The 22277-nt window shown below is 41.2% G+C and overlaps 2 protein-coding genes across 3 annotated transcripts; one reads left to right on the top strand and one right to left on the bottom strand.

Moving 5' to 3' along the window:
- The first annotated feature begins 46 nt into the window (after positions 1–46).
- Positions 47–6736, top strand: NUDT9 (nudix hydrolase 9). Of its 2 annotated transcripts, none has more exons than XM_085222527.1 (8): positions 47–69; positions 1267–1506; positions 2457–2552; positions 3153–3239; positions 4056–4167; positions 4578–4724; positions 4940–5024; positions 6056–6736. In XM_085222527.1, exons 2-8 carry the CDS (start codon positions 1310–1312, stop codon positions 6229–6231), a joined length of 900 nt encoding a protein of 299 aa, XP_085078653.1. In that variant the 5' UTR covers positions 47–69; positions 1267–1309; the 3' UTR covers positions 6232–6736. The 2 variants fall into 2 exon arrangements, with proteins under 2 accessions (XP_085078653.1, XP_010708026.2); XM_010709724.4 differs by lacking the exon at positions 47–69 and adding an exon at positions 76–281.
- An 883-nt stretch (positions 6737–7619) lies between these two features.
- Positions 7620–15361, bottom strand: SPARCL1 (SPARC like 1). Its single transcript, XM_085221942.1, has 9 exons — positions 15305–15361; positions 12957–14105; positions 12315–12381; positions 11565–11683; positions 10891–11011; positions 9835–9971; positions 8500–8648; positions 7863–8011; positions 7620–7648 (listed from the first exon to the last, which is right to left on the bottom strand). The coding sequence occupies exons 1-9, from the start codon at positions 15356–15358 to the stop codon at positions 7620–7622; spliced, it is 1974 nt and encodes a 657-aa protein (XP_085078068.1). The 5' UTR covers positions 15359–15361.
- Positions 15362–22277: the final 6916 nt, after the last annotated feature.

Here is a 22277-nt window from a genome sequence, read left to right as displayed (position 1 = left end):
CGGGAGGCGCCGCTGATTGGCCGCGCGTCGCCCAATGAGAGAGCAGCTTGTAAGAGGGTGGCGGCGGCGGTGAGTGGTGGTTGTTGGGGTTGTGAGGGCGGTTCCGGCGGCCCGGGCCGAGCGTCTCACCGCCGGTTGTGGCGCGAGGGGATGTTGCCCTTCGCCACTGTGCTGCGTGCAGTATCGGCCCCCGGACTCGCTCGGGCTGTCGCCGTGTTGTCCGTCGCGGTTGTGCTGTCCCCGTCCGCCCGGTGCGCGCTGTGCCGCTGCCCGCCCCTCAGGTACGGCGGCACCGGGGCTGTGTGAGGGACAGTAGGCCGCTGCCGGCATCGTCGCTGGGGTATGGGCTTGTCTGGGGCCGGGCGGAGTTCCTCATCTCAAAAAGCCCCAAAGTTTTTCACCAAGAGCTTTTAAAAATCTGTGCTTCTGTAGGCCATAGCCTCTTGCTATGCTTAGAGCCTCTTATTTGGGGTAATCTCTTTTTTGGAGTGGTTAAAAAAAAAATAAAGCAACAGTTGATATTGATAAATCCGTGTAGAGTTTCAAAGAGCTGCTCATCAAGCACCATAACCACAACTGCTGTTGTCAGTGATGTAATTGCCTGCAATTTTGGCTCTAGAAAACCCATGTTGGGATAAGATTGCTCATGGTCTTCAGGTTTTCCTTGTGAGTGAGTTATTTGGATGTTCATTGCCTTCCTGGCAGTAGAAGAGAGAGGTGTGTGTTACTCTACACTGCATCACATTGAGTGTTGTGTCACTGCTCAGAGTAATCTGTGGAGTTACACGTGGGAGTAGAACTGTGGGAGCTGGAAGAGGCCTTCGGGATCCTCCTGTCCAAGCCTGCTGGTGTTTGGATATTTTGTATTTACTTTCACTTTTTCTGTGAATGGGTGTGAGAGCAGGCCTCTTGTAAAGCTGAGCTGTTTGTTGGTGCGTTGCCCATGTGGAGAGTGAGTGCTTGGGCAGGGCTTACAACTGCACTCCATGGTAAACACTTCCCAACCAATCCTTTCAAATGATCAGTATCTGCTCAGAGTGCTGCATAGCCCAGAAGGGCCCTTGCTGTTCTCAGCTTCTTAATCACATGTGTTTGCATGATTCCTGAAAGAAGTGAGAACTTATTGCTGTTCTCTAGAAAGCTCCAGTCTGTTCTGCATGGTGCAGTCTAATATGCAGACGAGACGTTCAATAGCATGGTAAATACTTAATGATAAGTATTCTGTGATTCTTGGAATAAGGTGATATTTTCATTTTTGTCTTTCAGTAACTTCTCTGCAGCTCACTGGTCCCACCTCCATCCCGTTAACATGTGTGACAGTTGTAACATTAAGAATTTCTACCACAACAAAGCTCTCACCTCCCCGTACCCCAGATCACATGTTGAGCGTACCCACATTCCTGCAGATAAAGTGGACTGGTTGACTGAGTGGAAAGACTACCAACCCGTGGAGTACACTGCAGTGTCTATTTTGTCTGGACCTCAGTGGGCAGATCCTCAGGTCAGGTGAGTGGAAGGGAGACAGGTAGAAATTCTAGTGTCCTTGCTGATTTGTCTTTTCCAATCATTTTTGACATGAGCGAATAGCATTGTGGCCTTAAGAACTTGGGAGAAAATTGCCATCGTGTACTTGCTTGTTTGTTCTTGGATTGTGTGCAAGATGAGAAGAACTCGAGTAGAATTGGAGGCCTGAAGCAGTGCACTCTGACTCAGAAAGTGAAGCAGGCTGAATGCCTGATGGTAGCATTGTGACTGTATTGCTTTGAAGATATTCTTCTCCCAAGGAACACGTTGTGCTGCTTAGCGGGGAGGTTAGATGCATGCCTTAATCTACTGTCAGATAGTCTTTTAGTAGGTGTTGATAGCACTTGAAAGTACAGACTCAGTTTTTAATATAGATTCCTGAATTGTTTGTGTGCAAAAATCTAGTCAGTAGATTGACTCTTGTGATAATTTGAGAGGAATTGCTTTGGAGAGCAATAAATATGCTTCTGTAGACAGCTGCCTTCCTACCAGCACGCTGTTTCATTTCCAGAGATGCACAAAGAGTGTAGGCATTAAACACTTTTTGAAAGTCAGTGATTGCCCGTAGCAACTGTGATAAAGCATACCTAATAAAATATCTGCCCACTGTACTTAAATTAGGAAAGCATTTGTTAGCTTCATCGCTGGATAACATCTTATGCTCCTTAATATGAACAAAAACAACTTCAAAATACTGCCTAAATGAAAAGGAGAAATTGTTGAGTGCTTTAGAGCATCACGCTTATCTGCAGATTTAAGCAGACTGTCATCAGCAATTGCTCAAATTTTATACCCCCTACAGAAAAGAGAGGGCCTGCATTTTAAGTCTTGGTAAAAACTTGTTAGCCAATTGGGTGTTACAGATTGCATGGCTGGCCGTCAACCAGAGGGATGTGCTGGGCTTTATAACTTCTGATTGCTCTTTTCCACAGTGATAAAAGTTTCTCTCCCAAATTTAATGAGAGAGATGGAGAAGTGGAGAGGACAAGTTGGAATGGCTTGTATGTGGTTGAAAACGGGAGGCCCCGGTGAGTGATTTTTCTTTGAGTATGTGTTTCAATGATTTAGTTGTAGAGCTCTTAAACATCTGTATCGGTTCTAGTAGATGATACCTGCTAGAACAAAATGAGGGTAGTCTTCCCTAGGGACAGGAAAGAATGATACCTCAGTGTAAGAGTGCTGTTCCTGGAAGAAAGTTGTGCAGAGAGGCATGAGAAGGTTGGTCTGGACTTGCCCTGACGGTGGGCTGTGGGGACCTTAGGGAGGCAGAAGATCAGGGAAATGACAAAGCCATTTTGTTCTCCTTTACTTATGCTGTTGGTTAGAAAAAGATGATCATAAAATCATACAATGGCCTGGGTTGGAAAGGACCACAGTGATCATCCAGTTTCAACCCCCCTGCCACGGGCTGGGTCGCCAACCAGTAGACCAGGCTGCCTTGAATGCATCCGATGATGACAGAGAAAACCGCGTTCTCTTTTATTCTTTAAAGCTAATGCTGACATTGGGTGTACGCTGCTTTCCTTTCCTTTCTGTTGTTCAAGCTTCATTAAAGCTGCTTTCTTAGAGTACTTGGAACTCTGTGTGGGCAAACAGTGCTGTTAAATGCTCTGTGCCACTTATTTCAGAAACCCAGCAGGAAGGACAGGTCTCACAGGGAGAGGGTTGCTGGGGCGCTGGGGACCAAACCATGCTGCTGATCCTGTTGTGACCAGGTAAGGGATGGGTGACTGAAAGGTGATGTATAGTACAGCAGAAAAATAGTGACTGACTCAATTGCAAAATCAGTGGTGTGCCTGTTTTTGCACTGTAGGAAATACTGGGTTGGCCTAGTATGTAAGAGGAAGACATAAGGTTTGGATGATCTGTTGTTGGTTTGTGTTTTGTCATTGCCTGCTCTGCTTTGGTGTTTCTGCCTCCAGAGTCTGTGTGACTGCATGTGGAGACACATACAAAGGTTTTAGCAGAGATGGTGTAGATAACAAAGCTACAAGCTAGGAAATGCAATGCTTTTAAGGTACGACTATAATGAAAGACACACTACTGCATTTTAGTTCTTGCCATTATCAGAACACTACCGAAGCTACTAATTTATTTCCATGAAAGTAATGCAAATCTTGGTTCTATTTTTCCCCTTCAGTTAGATTGCTTTTTGCTTTAGTGGCTACAGTTCTTCTAAATCCTTTACTAGACACAGTGGATGTTTTTGGCCTTCTGTTGGTGCCAAGAAGATGATTTGGAAGTATTGCAGCCAAAATTTACTCTTATAGCAGAAGTCATTATTATCCTCATCTCATGGGTAGACAAAAATAAAGTTAGAGGTGCAAGCTTTATAATGAGAGTTTCAGTAGATATGGATGTTCTGAACCTAGCAGTAAAACTGCATGGGTGAGATCTTCCCAGGCAGCTGTTGTCTGTTTTTGCTCAGAAACTGTACTCTCCCTAACAGACTACTGTGTGAGGGCCCCACTGTTGTGTTTTCCTCCTACAAAAAAGCAGAAAATAGTCGTCTTCTTTGTCATTTTCTGCAGGTGGAAGAGGGATAGAAGTGGCAATAAAATAGCTCACCCAGTTACTGGCAAAAACATCTTGCAGTTTGTAGCTATCAAGAGGAGAGACTGTGGGGAATGGGCCATCCCTGGGGTAAGAGCAGAACTCTGAAGTGGAAGATTTCTCCCTTTTGGCAAAATCAAGAGCAGATAAGTGACATGCATGTGATAAAATTGTGCTTTGTAAGAATGATCTCATTTTGTAGAGGGAAGGAGAAAGGTATTGCAAATTTTTTTCTCAGGCATCTCTTGGTAGGCTTCTTGCTTTTTCCACAATACAAGGCATTATATATACTTCATTCTGATACTGTCTTTTGCTTAACGTAGATATAATTTTAACCTGCTCCAGTTTTTGAAGGATAGGTATGCTTGCTCTTTATCCACAAATACAGACTTCCTCTCATATCCAGAGCATGATGCAGGTGGCTGTAATATCGTACACACCAGTCAAAGAATGCTATACCAAGTGAGGTGTGAGGGTACTCATATTTCTTTGCCTGTCAGGGGATGGTGGATCCAGGGGAGAAGATCAGCGCTACTCTGAAGCGGGAATTTGGGGAAGAGGCCTTGAACTCCTTACAGAAATCACCTGAGGAAAAAGCAGAATTGGAAAAGCAACTCCAGAGACTGTTCAGCCAGGAGCACTTTGTGGTAAGCTGTGTGTCTTTGTGGAAGCCTCTGAGCTCTGTCGGTAAACTGCAGCTATTGAGGTACTGAGGAAGTGTAGCTGTCACTAAAATAAGCTGTGATTCTCAATTTCTTGTCATGTAAGATTGTAAGGGTGAATGCATCTGAGGAAAACACTTTTTAATGATTCCACCTCGTTTTTATGTTGTTACATTTCTTTTGGTTGTTTGCTGCATTAGGTGTACAGAGGATATGTGGATGACCCTCGTAACACTGATAATGCTTGGATGGAGACAGAAGCTGTGAATTACCACGATGAAACTGGTAGATATCTCTGCTTGTGTTCTTAGCTGCTTTTTACTGCACATGCTCTTCTGAAATATTGGTGTCTGTGAGGCTGAGGTGTGCAATGGAAATGTATGAGCATGAAAATGGGATATGAGTTCTTGGACTGAAACCAGTACGTGTGAAAATCTTGTCTTTTGTGATGTTTACCCACAGCAAGTAATAGTTGTTCCCCTTTGATTTCTCTCAATCCTGAACTAAGAAACTTAAGTCATATTCAGGCAAATTCTGTATTTTTGTGTTAGTTCCAAACCACAAAATGTGCCTTTGTGTGGAGACTGATTGCTAGGCCTGATTTCTTTTTGGTCACTTGGGTCAGTTTAATTTCCAGTTTCAATGGTGAAGGACCTTCAGCTCTTTTTTATTCTCCTTCAGCAATTGTATGTTTCAGGCAGCAGGCAGATTTTCACTGCATTTATTGCTTGGAGATCCTGGTTACTCTTGACACCTTTTATCTTGGGTACTCTGAGTGTAATTTTTGTACCTTATTTTCCTCTTGTAAACCAATTAGAATGGGCATACGTTTCTTGTTCTTTGATCCGTAATTCTGAGTTCTCATGTCTTCCCTCTTGAGATGAATTGGCTTGGTTTACCATCATTTTTGCTGTTTTGGGTAGTTAAAAGGTAAGTGTTGAAGCTTAGCATGCTGTTGGTTCTTGATTTATCAACTCCCAGAAGTAATGAAGGTTGTTCCTTTGATATTTGTTTCTCATAATTTTTTTTTAATAATCATTTATTGTCTTGTTTATGCAGTACTGAGACTTGATTCAGAAACCAGAGCTAGAAACTATAGAGAGTAATTCAGAAGCTTTTCTCTGCATCTCCACTGAAGGGTTTTTTAAATACTTTTGAGGCTTTAGTAAAGTATTATTCTCATTTTGTATAGGTATGCATCACTTTCAGAATTTGGTCATAAAGTAGTGGAAATAGAATAGTGGAAGGGTTAGGTGTGAGAAGAGAAGGTAGGAGAGAAGATGCAAGAGCGTGTCTAACTCTTGTTTTGTGGACAGGTGAGACCATGGATAACTTGCCTCTGGAAGCAGGTGATGATGCTGGGATGGTGAAATGGGTTGACATCAGTGAGAAGCTCAAGCTGTATGCAAATCATAGCTACTTCATTAAGCTCGTGACGGAGAAACGGGGAGCCCACTGGAGTGAGGAACCTGGTCGTCAGTGCCCTGAGTGATATAAAGGAGGAACGGACCCATGTGTGAAGGCTGGTGTTCAGCAGCCTTGGAGTTGAGATGATGCTGAACTTCTCAGTGCTCAAGTACAGCATGTACCACGTTTAAGGGACTTTGTTGCTGCAAGTAACGTGTAATAATGACTGTCACCTGTGTCACCTGTGTACAGCCCTCCAACTGTGGGATTAGCTCTGTATACACAGGTCAGGCAGAGCTAGCTATGATGGAACATGCTTCTAGAAGGCTTGAAATGGCTTCTTTGAATTTCTCAACAAGTGAAAAATGAGATGAATGTGGAGCTGTTACCTTCTTAATTATTTGCAGCCAAATCTTTATATCAGCAGAGGTGCAAGAGATCACTGAGATTCTGACTGTAGTTCTGAGCTATGCTTAAGCTCTATTTTTGCACTTGTTTCTTGTCAGAGGTATGAATCTTTCACAAGTCTGTGGTTTGTAGGATGATGACCTGAATAGTTACTAAGATGAATTAAAGAATTATGTATTTGAGTGATCTTCTTCCGGTGTGGTTTCACTTAAAATGTCCTATCAGTGACTTTTCTAATCTGTGATTAATTTTCACCTTTAATTGCTTTCTAGCTTGCAGTATGGGTGGTGTTCGCATGTGGATGTCTTACAGTGCCTCCATCTAAAATATTGCTGTTGGAGGATGTATCTTCACTGATTTTTGGCAGCTTCTCTTTACACTGCATGTAGAGTGCAGCTACTGGGGAGGCAATGCCATAAGCAGAATCACTGGAATGCATGGCCTTCAAAGCAGTCTTCCAAAGTGTGGGTTGTTTTTTTTTAGGTGATGGCAGTACTTTCCAGTCAAAAGGCAAGTGTGAGCCCTTAAAGATACTGGTTATTGAAGAGTTGCTAGTGTTTTTCCTGTGTGTTTTTAGTCAAGGGGTAGATGCGTTTAATTGTGTAATAGTATGAGAGTTGACCCAACAGAAATCTGAACAAAAATCTAGGTAGACTTTGTTTATTCAATTTTTCTATGCAGAACCCTACACTGACAGTAAATGACAAGAAAAGAAAACCTATTTCAAAGTAATTTTCTTCAGTGTATTATAAAATCCACATCCTATAATTCTACTGAAGGGTTTTGTGAACAACTCAGTCTCACGTTAGTCCTACTAAGAGATTATTGGTACATGCAGAAGAAAACACTGCTCAGGTATGAGCTACTTAGAGTTCTTAAACACTACTGCTGTTAATGAATTTGCAACGATTAGGCACGTGTGTTACCTGAGGGTAACTCATTCTGCCTCCAAGAATCTTACGCCAACTTGTTACTGAAAATTATAGAGCTGTTAATTGCAGTCGTAAGTGGGCATCACATGCTTGACATGCTGTAGCACTGCACAGGGATTCTGCTCAGCTGGGCTCAGAACAGGAGACTTTCATTTATGTCTTCTGCAACAGAGGAGGAAATGTTATTAACACTTGCCAAAGTGCTGTTTTTATGCAGTGTTGTTATTAAAAATGGTGTACTGAAGTTTTAGAGGATCTGTACATTTCATAACCTTGCATCTCTTGCTGTTCTGCCTGCGTAGAATTTTTCTTGAAATCTGGAACTTAGCAGTGGGAATGCTTTGTACTGTGTGCTTTCCTGGTCTTTGAGGCTTACCTTCCTTAATCCCAAAGCAGTGGCACCACTCCTTCAAAGTGATAAGTTTGTCTTGGTCTCCATCACACTCTTGGAAGAAACGGGTTATGCAGTGTTCCATGGGAACGAGGGAGGCTCTCAAAGGAGCAAGCTCTGAGTGTGTCAGTGATCTGAAAGGAGGAGAAGACAGGTAGAGGTGTACTTCTGTGATAAATCATCAACATCACTGATAAGTGTCTGAAAGGTGGTAGCAGTGATATTGACATAGAAGTCTATACGTTTTAACTGTTCTGTGTTCTTTCAAACCCTTTTTTTTCTGGAAGAGATTACTGTCATTGATTTACAATTCACCAGTCCTGTCATTTTACCATTAATCTTCAGGAGAAGCTTGCAAAGATGTTTAGCTATGTTCTAAGACATTAGGTGTGATGGACATGAGGGATTAAGGCCCATGAAACACAAATCCCGCCACCAAGTGGTATGACTGAATGCCTGAAGTCTGAATCTTATTCTCAGAGGTAAGTTTTGAAGGATCAGTGCTGGCTTGTATCAGCTGAGGGACCAGTCCTTTATGTAGAAGACACTTAAAGTGGTTTAGGAAAGTAAAACATCCTTAACTTGACCTGCAAATCAGAATTTAACATACAAGAGTTCTTACCTGTCAATGGGGTGCTGGTCAAGCTGATAAAATTGCCAGTGCACAGGATACACGTACATGTGGTAGTTTTTCTCAAAGTCATGCAGGAGAAGCTCAACTGGATGCTCACCAGACACGAGACGCTTCTCATTCAGGTATATTTTTTTGACCTGGATACATCAGAGAAATTGTTTTGTGGTAAAGACGCGGTCTGAAGAGAACTCTCCACCAGGGAGGCAATTTGAAGAAATTAAGCTTGATGAAATACTACTGGGGAAATGAATTTTATTGTTTAAATGTACAGTGTAGAAAAAGCTTGTCTCAGATTTGCCAGGTGGATGTTGGTGGTTACTGTATGAACTTCAATAGTAACTGGAAAGGAAGTCTGACCCCTGTGACTCAGTAGGCATCAGACCCAGGTAAACAAGACTGGCCTCAGGCAGTTGGAGGCAAAGCTGACTCTGATATTAGTGTATCTTCAGTTCTGGGGTAAGCAGATCAGCTTTGCTGTATCAGATATTGTGTAATTCATGGCTGTTAGTATGAGTCTTTCATGGTAGGCCATGATCCCTCTTGTAGTTACAGGGGTAGTCTTTAAAAGTCCTCACGCATATTTTGTACAGGCTGAGTATCACTTATTTTAATTTTATCCCTTGAATATCATGCTGCAAGCTTGATTTGTAAACTGAGTGTATGAAACTGTATTAAAACCTGTAGAAGACACCCATAACTGTTCATTCCAATTTCACATATTTCTGTATTGATTGCCAAGCATAAGATGTGTCCTAAGAACAGAAGAGCTGGAAAATGGCATTGACCACATGAATCAGATCCTTGTTCCCATTAACTGATCAGACAAAAGGTTTCTCTCAAAGTGCTTACTGAACAACAAAAGCAATGTTGTTTTTTCTCAAGAGAACAGTTACCAGATAGATGTGCGTTAATTTTCTTTTCTTTTTTTTTTTTTGCCCCTTGCATGTAAGTACACACTGAAAAATAACATACTTGGCTTAGGTTCACTTTGACAAAATGAATATTTATAACAGAAATGTGTCTAAGCTTAAGTTACTGCGAGGGGACATGTAGGTGTATTTGGAAAACTGTAAATGAAATGGAGATTGTCCAGTTCACACTTTGACTTTCTTGCATGTGATTTGATATCCAGAACCCTAACCAGAACAGAAATGCTAATATGAAATAGGGAAACCTGTAAGATGTGGCCCTGCTTGAGCAGGGGTGGGTCCAGGTGATCTCCAGAGCTGCATTCCAACTTCAAGTGTTCTGTGAATCACTTGTTTCAGCTGGTTTGTACTAACCATGTCACTGCATCTTCCTATTTGTAAATGGATCGCTTACCTTATTTCTTTGCTTTTCAGTCAGAAATCCAGGTTTATCCTGATCACGTTCATAATATTGCATAAGGATGTTTTTGAGCCAGTCTCGCATACGGAGAGGGAACTGACCCACTTCATAATCAGTGCAGTGGGGTATGTCTGTGTCAAGACACAAAGCTTTTGTTAAGTTCCTATTCAAGCATTTCTGAGCTAAGTTAGGCTTGATTGTCAATAACAGACTTCAGCTTAAAATTTTTGTAGTTGGAAATATATAAAGCTAGGAATGCATCTAGTGGGTTCAGTAATACACCCAGAGCTTGCTGATTGGTGCATATTCGTCACAGGTCATGCAAGCCACAAGTTTAACCTATCTGTGTACCATAAAAGTAGAATCATGCAGTGAAGCCATTATCAAACCACTGATTGTATGAAAGCAGTTTTTAGGAGCAAAGGAATATTCTGGCTAAGTGAGTCTTCTTTCCTCTTAGGGTACGTGGCTACTGAAGAAGATCTTAGAAATCAACTCTAGCTTTTGGATTGTGACTTTGGGTGCGTTTGTGTTGTTTGCATGTGGCATTGAGGGACATGGATTGTTGATGGGATTTTGTAGTTCAGGTTGAGGGTTGGATCTTAAGGTCTTTTCTTGAAGGTCTTTTCCAATCTAGATGATTCTGTGATTCTACATTTGGTGTCTAGGTAGCTTTATGATTTTTTTATTTTTTTTTAACATGATGTTTCAATCTATTAAGTTGATGTATATACTGTATAGATATGAAGATTTTTTTCACATGGTAAAGCACTGGAAGCCATATTAACACAAAGGACAGTGCCAGGAGAAGATAGGGTTAACAGCCAGTTTTAAGCACAGGAGGGATGTCTTTGGAATTCAGCCATTTAATAACCTTAACTATAGGAAAAGTGAGCGGTGTGACATAGTTAGAATTTGAAGGTTGGTTTTGTTCAGTGCATAATTGATAGAGAAGTGGGAGAGCACAAGAAGAAAGATTCCTTATGCTTAGCTGGTGATCCTAAGGCTCCTCATATATAGACAAACTTTATATGGAAAAAGAGATCTTACATTTGCAGGCGCCCATATAGTCTAAGTGCAGCTGGCGTCCCATTTTTGTCCCTTCAAGTTGACATTTGGTGCCAAAGAGTTGGCATGTGCCATCGTAAGTCTTATTATCCGTGCCACAAACCTAAGGGAGTGGAAAATAAACATGCACACCCCTCTGTCTATGTTCAGAAAAATTACCTGGTCAATAATGGAGGCCTTACAATAAAAGGGTTGCTGCAATATGACATAGCAGTGGGAATACCCACAGAGATTGCGTGTGATAGATGTATTGAAAATGTTTGCTTAAGGATTAGGTGGCTGTAGTTACACAACTTCTTTCAAGATATCTGAGTTGGGTTTTTTTTTTGTGATAGTAATACAGTGTCTGAGATGCTACTGGATTATAACACTAGGTATGTACTAGTATTTGCTATGCACTCTGAAAGCTTGAATTATTGTTTTTAATGACAGAAAAAGCAGTGTTCCCTGGGAGGCTAATGGAAGCAAGTCACATTGGCTATATAAGTTTATACTATTCCAATTAATAACAAGTATTGATATTCTACTCAAATGATCCAAGCCTATTTGTGTTATTCTTAGGGTAGAATTATTCTAAATACTAGCAGGGAAATGTGGTATCTTGTAAGTATTGTTGCTGGCTTTCCCACATGCTGTGCACTGAATGTAATACTTACACGCTCATAATCTTTTGTGGAAGGGCAAGCAGCAGGATCTTGGCAAATACAGCTGGGTTTTCCTTGCTTGTCTGCTTGGCAGACTTTTCCTCTTTTGCAGTGGAAGTTCCTACAAAGATCTAGAAATAATATCAAGAAGAAGAGAGTGTAAGAGAGAATGGGATGAAAACAAGTGTTTCTGTCAAGTGCTACGCGCAGTCAAAGTAAAATAGAAACAAGTGCTCATCAAGAAGTCAAGTGCTTTTTGCAAGCTTAAGACGTTTCTGAATCTTTCACTGAATAAAAGTCAATTTTTAAGTGAACTTTACTAAGCAACTTCTACCACTTCCACGTATAAGTTACATGGGGAAACAGATTTCTCAGAAAAAGCCATTTCTCCTTTAAGGGCTGACATTTACTTTCAGTTTTTTTGAAATGTGTCCCACCTGTTCTTGCTTAATTCCACTCCCAGCTTAATTCAGGCTAGTATTGTTAAATGAGGGCTTTTAGTAGAAAATGATTCCCAGCCTGTAGTGCTGACACAAAAATGTGTGCACAACCTAAATATATTTTTCAGAAAACTGGAGTAAATCCAAGGGCATGCAAAAAGGACTCTTCTCTGGAACATATCTTGTGTAGAATGATGCACCAGCACAACTCAGTCATGTGAAATCTCACCCTGCCCAAGGCAGAAAAGAAGTGCAGGCCAGCAGATTCCCAAGCCACACTGAGTTAGCAGTGATGCGTGGGCTTGGCATAGGGTTTACTCACCCGGGAGAGCCTTCCCAGTGCTGTTCCTTGCACTTTCCTCATTATATGAACTTCCTGTGGTCTTAACCTGTGTAAGTCAGAGACAGAAGCTGTGGTAAATCTTGGAAGGAAAAAATACTAGGAATTTTTTTTTCTCAGATACAAATATAGCATACTGAGTCAGATCCATATTTGCTGCAGAAGGAGGTTGCTATGTGAAATATGCAAGAGGGATAAGGCCTCTAAGAGCATTAGGGTGCTCTCTTCTCTGGATCAGTCAGGAGTTCAGTGAGACCTGGGCTCCTCATGGTCTGCAGTAAGTGACATGCAGCATGTGGTACCTTGAGGCTAGCACGACCATTGCTTCAGTCCTTACTTGGCATCAGTGAGCATGGACTGCATTTCAGCAGTGCCTGGGAAGCTGCTAGGGGCTGGAGCACCCTATGGGATGTAGACTGTGCTCGCTTCCTTTCTGGTCCTATTTCAGTGTTGTAGAGGAAGTGACACATGACTAACTGGGTAATAATGTGTAATGAGACCTCCAAAATAGCATTAAATTGTTAGACTTGTTTGTGTCCAAAGTGTACTTTTGATCACAAGGAACTTAAATATGTGTTTTTTTCCCTCTTCTAATCTTCTAGTTACATTTTAAAGAGAATTTACCTCATCCTCACTTTCCGTTGAATTCATGCTCTCAGCTGAGCTACTTTTTTGCAGTTGTCTCTTGCTGCTGGAATTAGGTGGCTCATGGTGGTAATGATCGTCTTTGGAGTGAGTAATGTCTTTAATTTTGTCACCTTGGTAATCCTGCATCTCCCTATAAACTCCACTGTCATCTCCAGCGGTTCCTTCATCTTTTTGCTTGCTATTGCTGTCCTGGGCATTGCTTTGCATTCTCTCCTCTTCCTCGTAGACTCCTTCCCTCCAGACATTGCTGAGATCTTCCTCACCATCGTCACCACTATCATTATCATCCTCCTCAGCGTTGCTGCCCTCCTTATCCTGCCTTTTCATCACTGCTTCTTGTTTGTGCTGATCATTTACTTGAAAGTGCTCTTTGCTTTTTTGGCTTTGTCTTTTTTCACCTTGATCCTCATTATGATTTTTCTTTGAGAGAGGAAGTTTTCCTTCCTCGTAGGGCTTTTCCTGACTTTCCTCCTCTGTGCTGAATTTCTCACCGTGTCTCTTGGTTATACGCATTGGCAGACTGGAATCTCTCAAGAATTCACCAGATGGCCGGCTGTTCTCATTTTGCCAGCTCCTGTGTTGACTTCCATGACTTGTCCCATGGGCTCTGTGCTTCATATCCCTATAATCAGTTTCTTCACCCCATTCCTCATCTTCTTCCTGCCCTGCTTCCTCTTCTTCACTTTCACTGTTGTTTTCATCTAGGCCAACTGCATTTTTATTATATTTCCATGTGTTGAGCTCACGAACGAGACCAAGAGCATCCGCTGGACTTTCTCCTCTCAGAGCCTGCTGACCAGCCATGTTGCCATGCTTCTTGTGCCTCCTGGGCTGGTGGTGCTCAGAGCTGGGCTGTTCCCTGTTGCTGCCAGAATTGCTTTCCCAGTTATCAGAAGCCAAGCCTGGATTACTGTGCAGAGTAAGGAAGTTAATGCTCTTCAGGCTGTTTTTTGTTTGATGCTCACCACCACTTCGTCCTTGTCTTCTGGCAGCCCAGGGCTCATCCCTCTGTGTATCTAATACTGGTACCTCTGCCTTTATGGTCCTGTGGCCAGACAGCACATTACCCTTATTTACAGACCCCGTGTTCTCTTCCTCTGGGTTTTCAGAATGAGTATATTTAGTCTGTGGGGGGAAAAAAGCACCACCAAAGACTTAACAAATAGACTAATAAATCTTAGAACATATTTGAAGTCCTTTGGACAGGATTTTTGCCTGATTGGAAAAACAAATACAACTCTGATTTTCTTGTTTTGTGTTGTTTTGTGGTTGTTTTTTTTTTTTTGTAATTTTTAAATGTTAGGGCATGAAATTCACAGCTGGTAGCCTTTCCATGTTTAGCAAGTTTCCATCCCCTCTTTTTTTCCTCACTTGTGAGGATGCTTAGTACAGTGACAAAAGGTTTACTCAGTGTGGCTATAGTCAACTACTGGTCCCTTTGGGAAATATTGTTCTTTACTTGGAGCTGATTATTCATCTGATACTGTGATGTTTTATTTTCATACATAGGCCTTCTGTGTGAGTTGTTCCTGAGATATAACTGTAGGCTGCAAGCTGTTTGAAAAGGTGTTCACACCAAAGTTTCTGCTGGAAACTCTAAGAGGAACAGTTACTTTCTGCTTTTTCATTATAGAGCACTATCTGGATTGGCATGATATGCATCTAGAAAGTTGCACATAGCTAGATGTGATTCATTATTTGAAAATGTTATTGGAAGGGAAGGCATTTTGTATTTTGTTTCTATACAGCATTCTCTTAATTTTGTTTTTATGGAATCTTCGTTGGTTTGAAACCCAAGTCCTTTGTGTCTGAGCTACAGGTGCTCATCAGAATAACACAATAAAGACCAGTTCTCACTTGGATTGACCATGAATGCAAAACTATGAGCCCTGTGCTTAGCCTGCATATATGGCATTGTGCTGTTGAAGTCACCTGTCTCATTACCACCAGAGCTGCCTGTCTGGTTTGTCAGCCACTGTATAGCTTGCCAAGATGAGCTGTGTCTTTCTAATGCTCTGTGTAGAGTTGTGGCCAAAATTCTTACATGGCTGAGAATCTGTGTATGATTTTTCTAACTAATGTGTGTGTGGTAATGGCTTCTATGTAGTGGATATGAAAAATGTAGGTTACCTCTTACTGCTTAAAGAATGAGAGTACCTTCTCTGCAGTTTTCTGTCCATGGGCCCCAGATTGGTAGTTCAAGGGATAGGTCTAGAAGAAACAATTATATTAAAAATCTGTTTATAAATAATTCTGGGCTAACAGAGTTTTCATGGAAATGAAAAGTTCAAGTGCATAGTAATAATGGCATGGAGAGTGCTTACTGGAGTGGTGGAAGCAGATCCTAGAAGACAAATCAGGAGCACTACGGTCTTCATGTTTTTCAGATCTTAATCAGGATGATAATTAATGGTTCAGTGGTAGGATTTGAAAGTTTTCTTTCTGGAAGCAACGTGAAATGAAACAAAGTTAGAGTGTAGGCATCATGCTTTAGAAATTATTGATGGAAGTGATGTAGCGGCTGCTGTAGGTTGAAGGTCAGTCTGAAAACCCAACATTTCTATGCAATGGCCAGTTCTATATAAATTCAGAATCTTGATCAATTTCTTTCAAGGAGAGTTTGTACAGTGCTCTCAGACACAGGGTTTTAATATTGAGTGGTTCTGTGTGGAGCCAGGAGCTGGACTTGATGATCCTTAAGGTTTCTTTTCAACTCAGGATATTCTTTGATTCTATAATCTAGAGGGTACTTTGGTTCTGCCTCTTTTACAAGACTTAGGCTGTGTGCTATATCCACCAGCTCTAGAGCCTTCCTGCTCAGGATGCACCAAACCCAACTCTGCTGCACTGTAGCATGAGGCAGATGGCTGGAAGAGCATGCAGTGCAGTAGGAGTTTCTTCAATCTGTGCTAATGTTCTCAAGTGGGCGAAAGGAAATTTGTTTTCACCTTGCAGAAATCACTGGCTTATTTTCTCACCTTTGCAGTACATATGCGCTGGAATTTCATATGGCTGTAGCTGTATCATCAGGAATACAAAAAATAAAACATTGTTTCAATTTTTCCTTGATCTTACTCACTATTTTGCTTTCATTCTGTTTTTTATTTTGTCCTATATTTTTCCCTGTGGTTGTGAGTAATCACTGGGATTTTCCCTTTGCTTTTCTGCCTGTTTCCACTCTACTGAGTGTTATTATCTCTGGAAATTCTCCTCTCCTTGCTGCTCTTCAAAATATTTTCAATTTCTACCTCACATGTTTCCATCTTCATATCTTTATATATATATATATATATATATATATATATATATATATATATATATATTTCTTTATCAACATAAACGAAACCTTGTCACTTTGTTATCTGAAGTTCATGGTGTTTTGTTTTTTTTACTGATCGAGCTTTCTAACACATGAAAACATTGGCAGTGGTTCAGTCAGTTGGGTCAACTGTATTCAAATGTAATTCAAATGAGGCTCGGTGTATGTTTTCAAAATGTTCTTGGATGGGAGGAACACCAAAACCTCAAAAGGAGGATTCCAGGGAAGTTTGTATTTATGTGAGCTAAGAAACAACCAATCTGGTTGTTGCCATGCCTAGATCTGTTTTCAATATAGATATAGAGCCCTAATAACAATATGCTGTGCTCTTGAAGACCTGGTAGGGAAGAAGCATTTGAATGGTAGTACTAGATGTTGGGTAGCCTTCCTTTCTCTTTGTTTCAAATCAGCAGTACAGCTCTGGGCACTGAGTTTCTCAGTTCTGAAACCCCATTACGTGTATTTGTTTTGATAAAGCAGAGTTTGATAGCGATAAACATATTATAAATTTATAATTACTGGCTTGCAAGCTGGCTCCATTGCTTCTGCCTTTGTCCAAATAATGAAAAATGTAGTTGAAGTCAGTCTGAAGTTCATATAGTAAAGTAGAAATTTGATGTTGTTTTTTTTCTATCACCAACCTGCAGTGGCCCGTGGGAAGCATTACTTTTTATTTACTGAGGAAGCCTTGACATTCTTGAATTGAGTATAAGAATACAGCCTAGTCGGGTATCTTTTTTCTTGTCACAATAGTCCAAAGGCGTTGCCAGCATTTATAAAACTGCACCAATACAGGTTAATCTGCCCCAAACACTAAGCAGCATCTCTAAGAGTTAAATTCCTTTTTGAACTATGATGTTTGTGCAAGTATTGCCCTTATTAATCATGTTGCTTGACTTTTTCTGAGAGGGCGGTAAGACTTGTTTCTGAGCAGGAAGCATCTCCTCACACTGGTTTTAGAGCAAGGATTTCTGATTGTGCCTCATATTGGTCTTGACTGCTGAAATAGGTAATTTCTTGTCTTATGCAACCAGTTCCATTATGCTGTTGATGCTGGGAGCTGTTTGCAATAGGTGGATGGAAACTACCAGACTACTTCAAAAGCCACAGTAAAAAAATATTTTTCAATGCTGGCTGCACTCACGAAGAAGAGGGAGAGGTGGGGGAAGCTGGGATTACTGTCATAAAAGCTGCAAAGTCAATAACCACAGCAGCTGCCTCAACAAAGGGAGAAAAAATCTTTGTACAATGGACTGTAGCCCTTCCATCCTCCAAGGTTGAGAGGAGTGTTTCTCTTGGCATCACTTCATTTTCAGTGAAGTGCCAGGGAATGACTGTGAAATATGCCAGGACCTTTTGCCAGAGCCCAAGAGAACAGTTTTATTTTGTACAAGCAATTTGGGTGAAGGATTTGAGGTGGTTTACTGGAGCCAGAGGCAAGGAATGTGAAGTTTGAGCTTAGGGGGAGAAAAGCACCAGGAACTCTTCCTGCAGGCTCGCTGCCCTTCTCACTGTAAAGGTCGTGGTTTATGGCAGTTGGATTTTTTGCACTTCCTCATTTAGTTTTCTGATGTTAGAAAAGACAAGTCATTCTTGTTACAGACTTACAGCCTGGTCAAGTGCAAATGTAGTGCACAGTAAGTAAGATGACGGTCATGGAAGAAGCTCAGCATTATCTATCATATGATGCAAGGATTTGCATTGCGACACTATTCTTTTTTCTACCCTGAGATCTAAATGTGAAGACACTTTGTTCTTTCTTTCATTTCCAAATTTGTCCCACAGAACTGTGTTTCTAAAAACAAGCTTTTGTGTCACTTCAGATGAGCAGAACTGTCAATACTGCAGACGGAGCTATTCTGAAAGCAGCACGCCCCCACCTCAAGAAATGCAGTCCTTGTGCTTTGCAATCTCGATCAAAAGACAAACCTGGAATGGATTCCTTGCGTAGCAGTATCTTGCTCTGAGAAATGGGGAATTTAACACCTGGCATATTGAGAAAGCAATGCTAACTAGGCTTTCACCCACTTTTTCAGTCTTGGAAAGAAGAAATTGATCTGCCTGAAACCTGGAGGAGACAGAAGCTTTGACTCACTTACTCCTACAGTGAGTCCCCTGTAGGATGTGTGCATCTCAGCTTAAAATGGAAAAAAAAAATTGTCCTGACAAATGGCAGCTATTTTGGGTAGACAACCCTGGAATGATGGTTTTTTTTCCAGAGAACAGAACAGAGCTGCTGTGTGGAGATAGACCTAAGGATGCTCCTGTCACTCAGCCCTATTGGATACGGGTGCACTAAGTCATATTAAGCAGCTCCAGTTTTTGTGGTTGCATCTCTTCTCTTGGGAAGCATGAAAGTTATAACCCAATTCAAGTTCTACCTAGATTTCTGATCTTATCTTCCAACCTCAGGTTGCAGAGATGCTTGTTTATGGCTTTATTTCACTTTTAGTGCTCCTGCAGTTGCTGGTGTCATTGCGAGCATGTGAGCAATGCACTATTGGTGACCAGAGATGACTCGTGAGCTTATCCCTGGCAAGAGTACTACACAGGGGCTACCACTCTTAACAAGTGTGGCAGCAGTCACTTGTAATGTGATCAATGACACAATTTTTGTCTAGAGGTCTTCAGGTGATATCTGGCCTGCCAGTCTTGCCCATTCTTAGCTAAAACCAGTTCCCCTTCATCAACCAGGAATTTCACCGAGACTCAGTGTTTGTCATTGCTCACAGCATGAAGTATGCAGCTTAAATGGGATGTAAGAGAAAACCATCTGCAAGAATAGATGAGGTGGAAAGTGCAGCTTTTACTGCTTCTTTGTGTTTTGTTTCTAATTGGGCATTTTTGGTCAGCCACTGGCACAGCAAATCCAATGCAGCCATCATGTTTTCAAAGCTTATGAAATGCCACCCAGAAATGATTAATTGGTAGAGGCTGCAGCTGAAGGTGATGAATGCCTTGTGATAAACAAAAGCAAGCATGTAAACTGACCTAGTTTCAGCTTTGGCAGTGGGAGAAAATTCTGTGTAGTCCTTTGTCATTAGACCTAACTCTAGAAAAATGGAGGTGCCTTTTCTGTCACCCTTAATGAGTGTGGCAGCTGTCCAGGCTTCAGGAAAGAGAATGAGAAGGCAAGTCAGCTTTGGAACTCAGTATCTCATTGAGTACAGCGGGCACAAATTCTTGTCTCATGAGGATGGGACTCAGGCAATGAGTTTTTTGAGTCAAATGTGAAAAGACACTGCAATTTTTTTCATAATCATTTAAACAACAGAGGCTTCAAAAGTGAGCTTTTGCACACGTTCCCTGAAATAGCTTGGTAAAATGATGCAGTATGAGGTTTTGAAATCAGCCCATTGTCTGTTTCAGCAGGAAATGCAGATGCTGATGCCCACATCCTCACTAGTAAATACTTCAAATATGTGGACCTCAGAGGCAGATGATGATCACAGCGCTCGTAGTTGTGTACAAAAATATCTAAGGGAAAGTCACGAAGTGCAGTATGGAAACTGTACAAAGTCTTCCTGTTACCAAGATGTGCATTGATTTTCTTCAAGTGCAGCTGGTAAGGCACAGACTGCTTCAGAAGTTTTGTAGGAGTGTGTGCATGTACACATATACATGTACATAAACTAATTCATGTGTATGCATCTGCACAGCAAAGACAGAGTTAGATCTGAATGAAGTCAACAAAGAGAGTGTAATTAGAAAGTAGATTCCAGAAGAGAAAGTAATTCTACTCTTTTACTCTGCCCCAGTGATAAGAATCAATCTCTTTGCTGCCAACTCTTCTTTAGTTGCAAAAGCCATTGGCTGTATGTCCTTTATAGCTTCTCAGTTCAATAATAGGAAAAACAGCATTATTTCAGGACACCTTGGGAATGGTTTTTAAACAATTTTTGTGTGTGTAATATAAATTGTTAGATCTATTATACTCTCTTTCTACAAAATGAGGCATTTGATTTTATTTTCCCTAAGGTTCTGTTTTTTCTTCCATACTACCCCTCACCTCTTTCCCCATGTAGTTTAAGCCAAATTCAAGCCAAAAAAAGAGCTATTTTGATTAAATTTGACAAGTGCCAAAATGAGACCTGTTGAACAGGCAGAATGATTTTCTATATTTGATAAAAATTTGTCCTGGAATCTGCATTTCCTTTGCAGATCCAATACGTGTTGTGGATTTTTACCAGTTCTGCAATCACCTTTGTGAAAGGTTCCTCAAGACCAACCACATCTCCTGCCTCAGCTCTTGCCTATGGGAAGGGACAAGGTTGTACCTTGCCTTTTGTATCCCTGTCTGTTGGAGGAGGTTCCTGAACTGATGCTACAGGAGATGTGGCAGGTGTTGGGAAGCAGCTCTCAGAGTAGATGACTATGTTTTTTGTTGGTCATCACATAATGCTTTATTGTTCTGTGGAATCAGAAGGAAAATAATGGTCTCATTATAATAAAGGTCACCTTTTTCAACACAATAATTTAATTACATTGTGCTTTCTCTTCCACAAAACACTGCTCCAGGCATAAATGCCTGATATAGTTTATCCTTAAAGCAAACAATACTCTAAGAAATTCAGTTGGTTGGAAAAAAAACACAAACAACCTAGCAACAAAAAAACAGAGGATTACATAAAAGACATTTAAGGTTTTAACTGAAAAATTAAAAAGAAACAGTACCATAGCAGTAGAAGAGGTGTTCCTACTTGGTTAGCCACTGGTGCACTGGAAATCCGTGAGCCTTGCAGATTTTTCCTGTGGTGTATTTTGGCATTGAATATGGAATCTTTCAGAAAGCGTGTTTTTTTGTGAGCTTCTGAGGAGGAAGGTCTGTCTCTGGATCTCAGTAAAACGAAATGATACACTGTCCTGGGCATCCAGGAGATGAGGCGGAGGGGTTGGGGGATGAATTAGTGAAATTCTGCTGAATTAATCGAATGAGAAAAAGCATTCAGTGCTCACAGGCTCTGGGCCAGTGGGGCTCAGCCATAGTGTGGGAAGGGCATATTTAGCCTTTCAGAGGGAGGGGTGCCAAAGGGAATGGGTGCGATAGTTTCTGTCACTCTGGTTGGCCCCAAAAGAGCTGAACAAGAGATCAGCTATGACAGTCATGTTGCCTGGCTGAAAGTAAAGCAAGGATGCTGGTCCTTGCTAAGTTTTGCAGAGCTGTTTCAATATACCGTGCGATGTGCATGCAAGTCTGTGGATAGAAAGAAAGAAAAAGAGAGAAAAGCAAAGCTCTAAATTAAAAAAAATAATAATAACCTAACATATAATTAATAAAAAAAATCAGTTGAAATCTTGGAGTCTTGCATAATTCCTGAGTTACCTGTGTTAGTGCTGTTGCCATGGCTGTGCCATCTCTCAGATAGTGATGATGCTAGCAGAAGGAGCTGGTATACTTGTGAAAATCTGCAAGTTGTTCTGCTGTGGGTGGAAACAACTATACTGTGCACCTCACTTGCAAGAGAAGCAGGAGTATGTTTATTGGTATAATACAACATGGTGGTCTAACAAGTTTGGAGATGGCTGGATGCACTTGATTATTTACTGCACAGAAATACCTTTGTCTAGGAGGCCCTACCTTTGTGTTATGAGGTATGGAGAGTACCTCATTGCTCTCTTAACCCCTGAACCACAAAGGTAAGGACCTAGATGCAGCTGGATCCGCTCTTACAGTGTACAAAAACTTAAGTTCTTTTTGGCCAACTATGGAGCTTGTTGGTAATAAATCAAAACAAGTGAAAGAAAAGGAATAATATCACTGCCAAGCCCTCTTTCTGTAGTCCATGCAGAAAATAAAACTTTGACAAAATACCATGAGAAATTCTATAAATCCCTTTCTCTTTTATCTCTGCTTCTCTGCCTGGAAACTGATTGATGCCTATTGGAGTTGAAATTCTGCTGTCCTGTCACCTAGTCAGCGTCTGAAGGGAGAGGTGAGCTTTCAGAGCTTATGTTTTTTTCCTTTTGTTGTGCATTTA

This window comes from Meleagris gallopavo, chromosome 4 (assembly GCF_905368555.1).
Source record: "Meleagris gallopavo chromosome 4, MGAL_WU_HG_1.1, whole genome shotgun sequence".
Lineage (NCBI taxonomy): Eukaryota > Metazoa > Chordata > Aves > Galliformes > Phasianidae > Meleagris > Meleagris gallopavo.
The sequence above is the reverse complement of the archived record's forward strand: the minus strand, read 5'-3'. Positions and strand labels throughout refer to the sequence as shown.

What these genes read in the sequence shown, in the direction of transcription:
- NUDT9 (XM_010709724.4), top strand. Translation starts at nt 151, where the DNA reads ATGTTGCCCTTCGCCACTGTGCTGCGTGCAGTATCGGCCCCCGGACTC. An exon ending in TGCCGCTGCCCGCCCCTCAG is followed by an intron (nt 282 to 1,266) that starts GTACGGCGGCAC and finishes TTTGTCTTTCAG; the next exon opens with TAACTTCTCTGCAGCTCACT. An exon ending in GAATTACCACGATGAAACTG is followed by an intron (nt 5,025 to 6,055) that starts GTAGATATCTCT and finishes TTTTGTGGACAG; the next exon opens with GTGAGACCATGGATAACTTG.
- SPARCL1 (XM_085221942.1), bottom strand. Translation starts at nt 15,358, where the DNA reads ATGAAGACCGTAGTGCTCCTGATTTGTCTTCTAGGATCTGCTTCCACC. An exon ending in GACCAGCACCCCATTGACAG is followed by an intron (nt 8,012 to 8,499) that starts GTAAGAACTCTT and finishes TCCTCCTTTCAG; the next exon opens with ATCACTGACACACTCAGAGC. An exon ending in CTGCTTTGGGATTAAGGAAG is followed by an intron (nt 7,649 to 7,862) that starts GTAAGCCTCAAA and finishes CCTCTGTTGCAG; the next exon opens with AAGACATAAATGAAAGTCTC.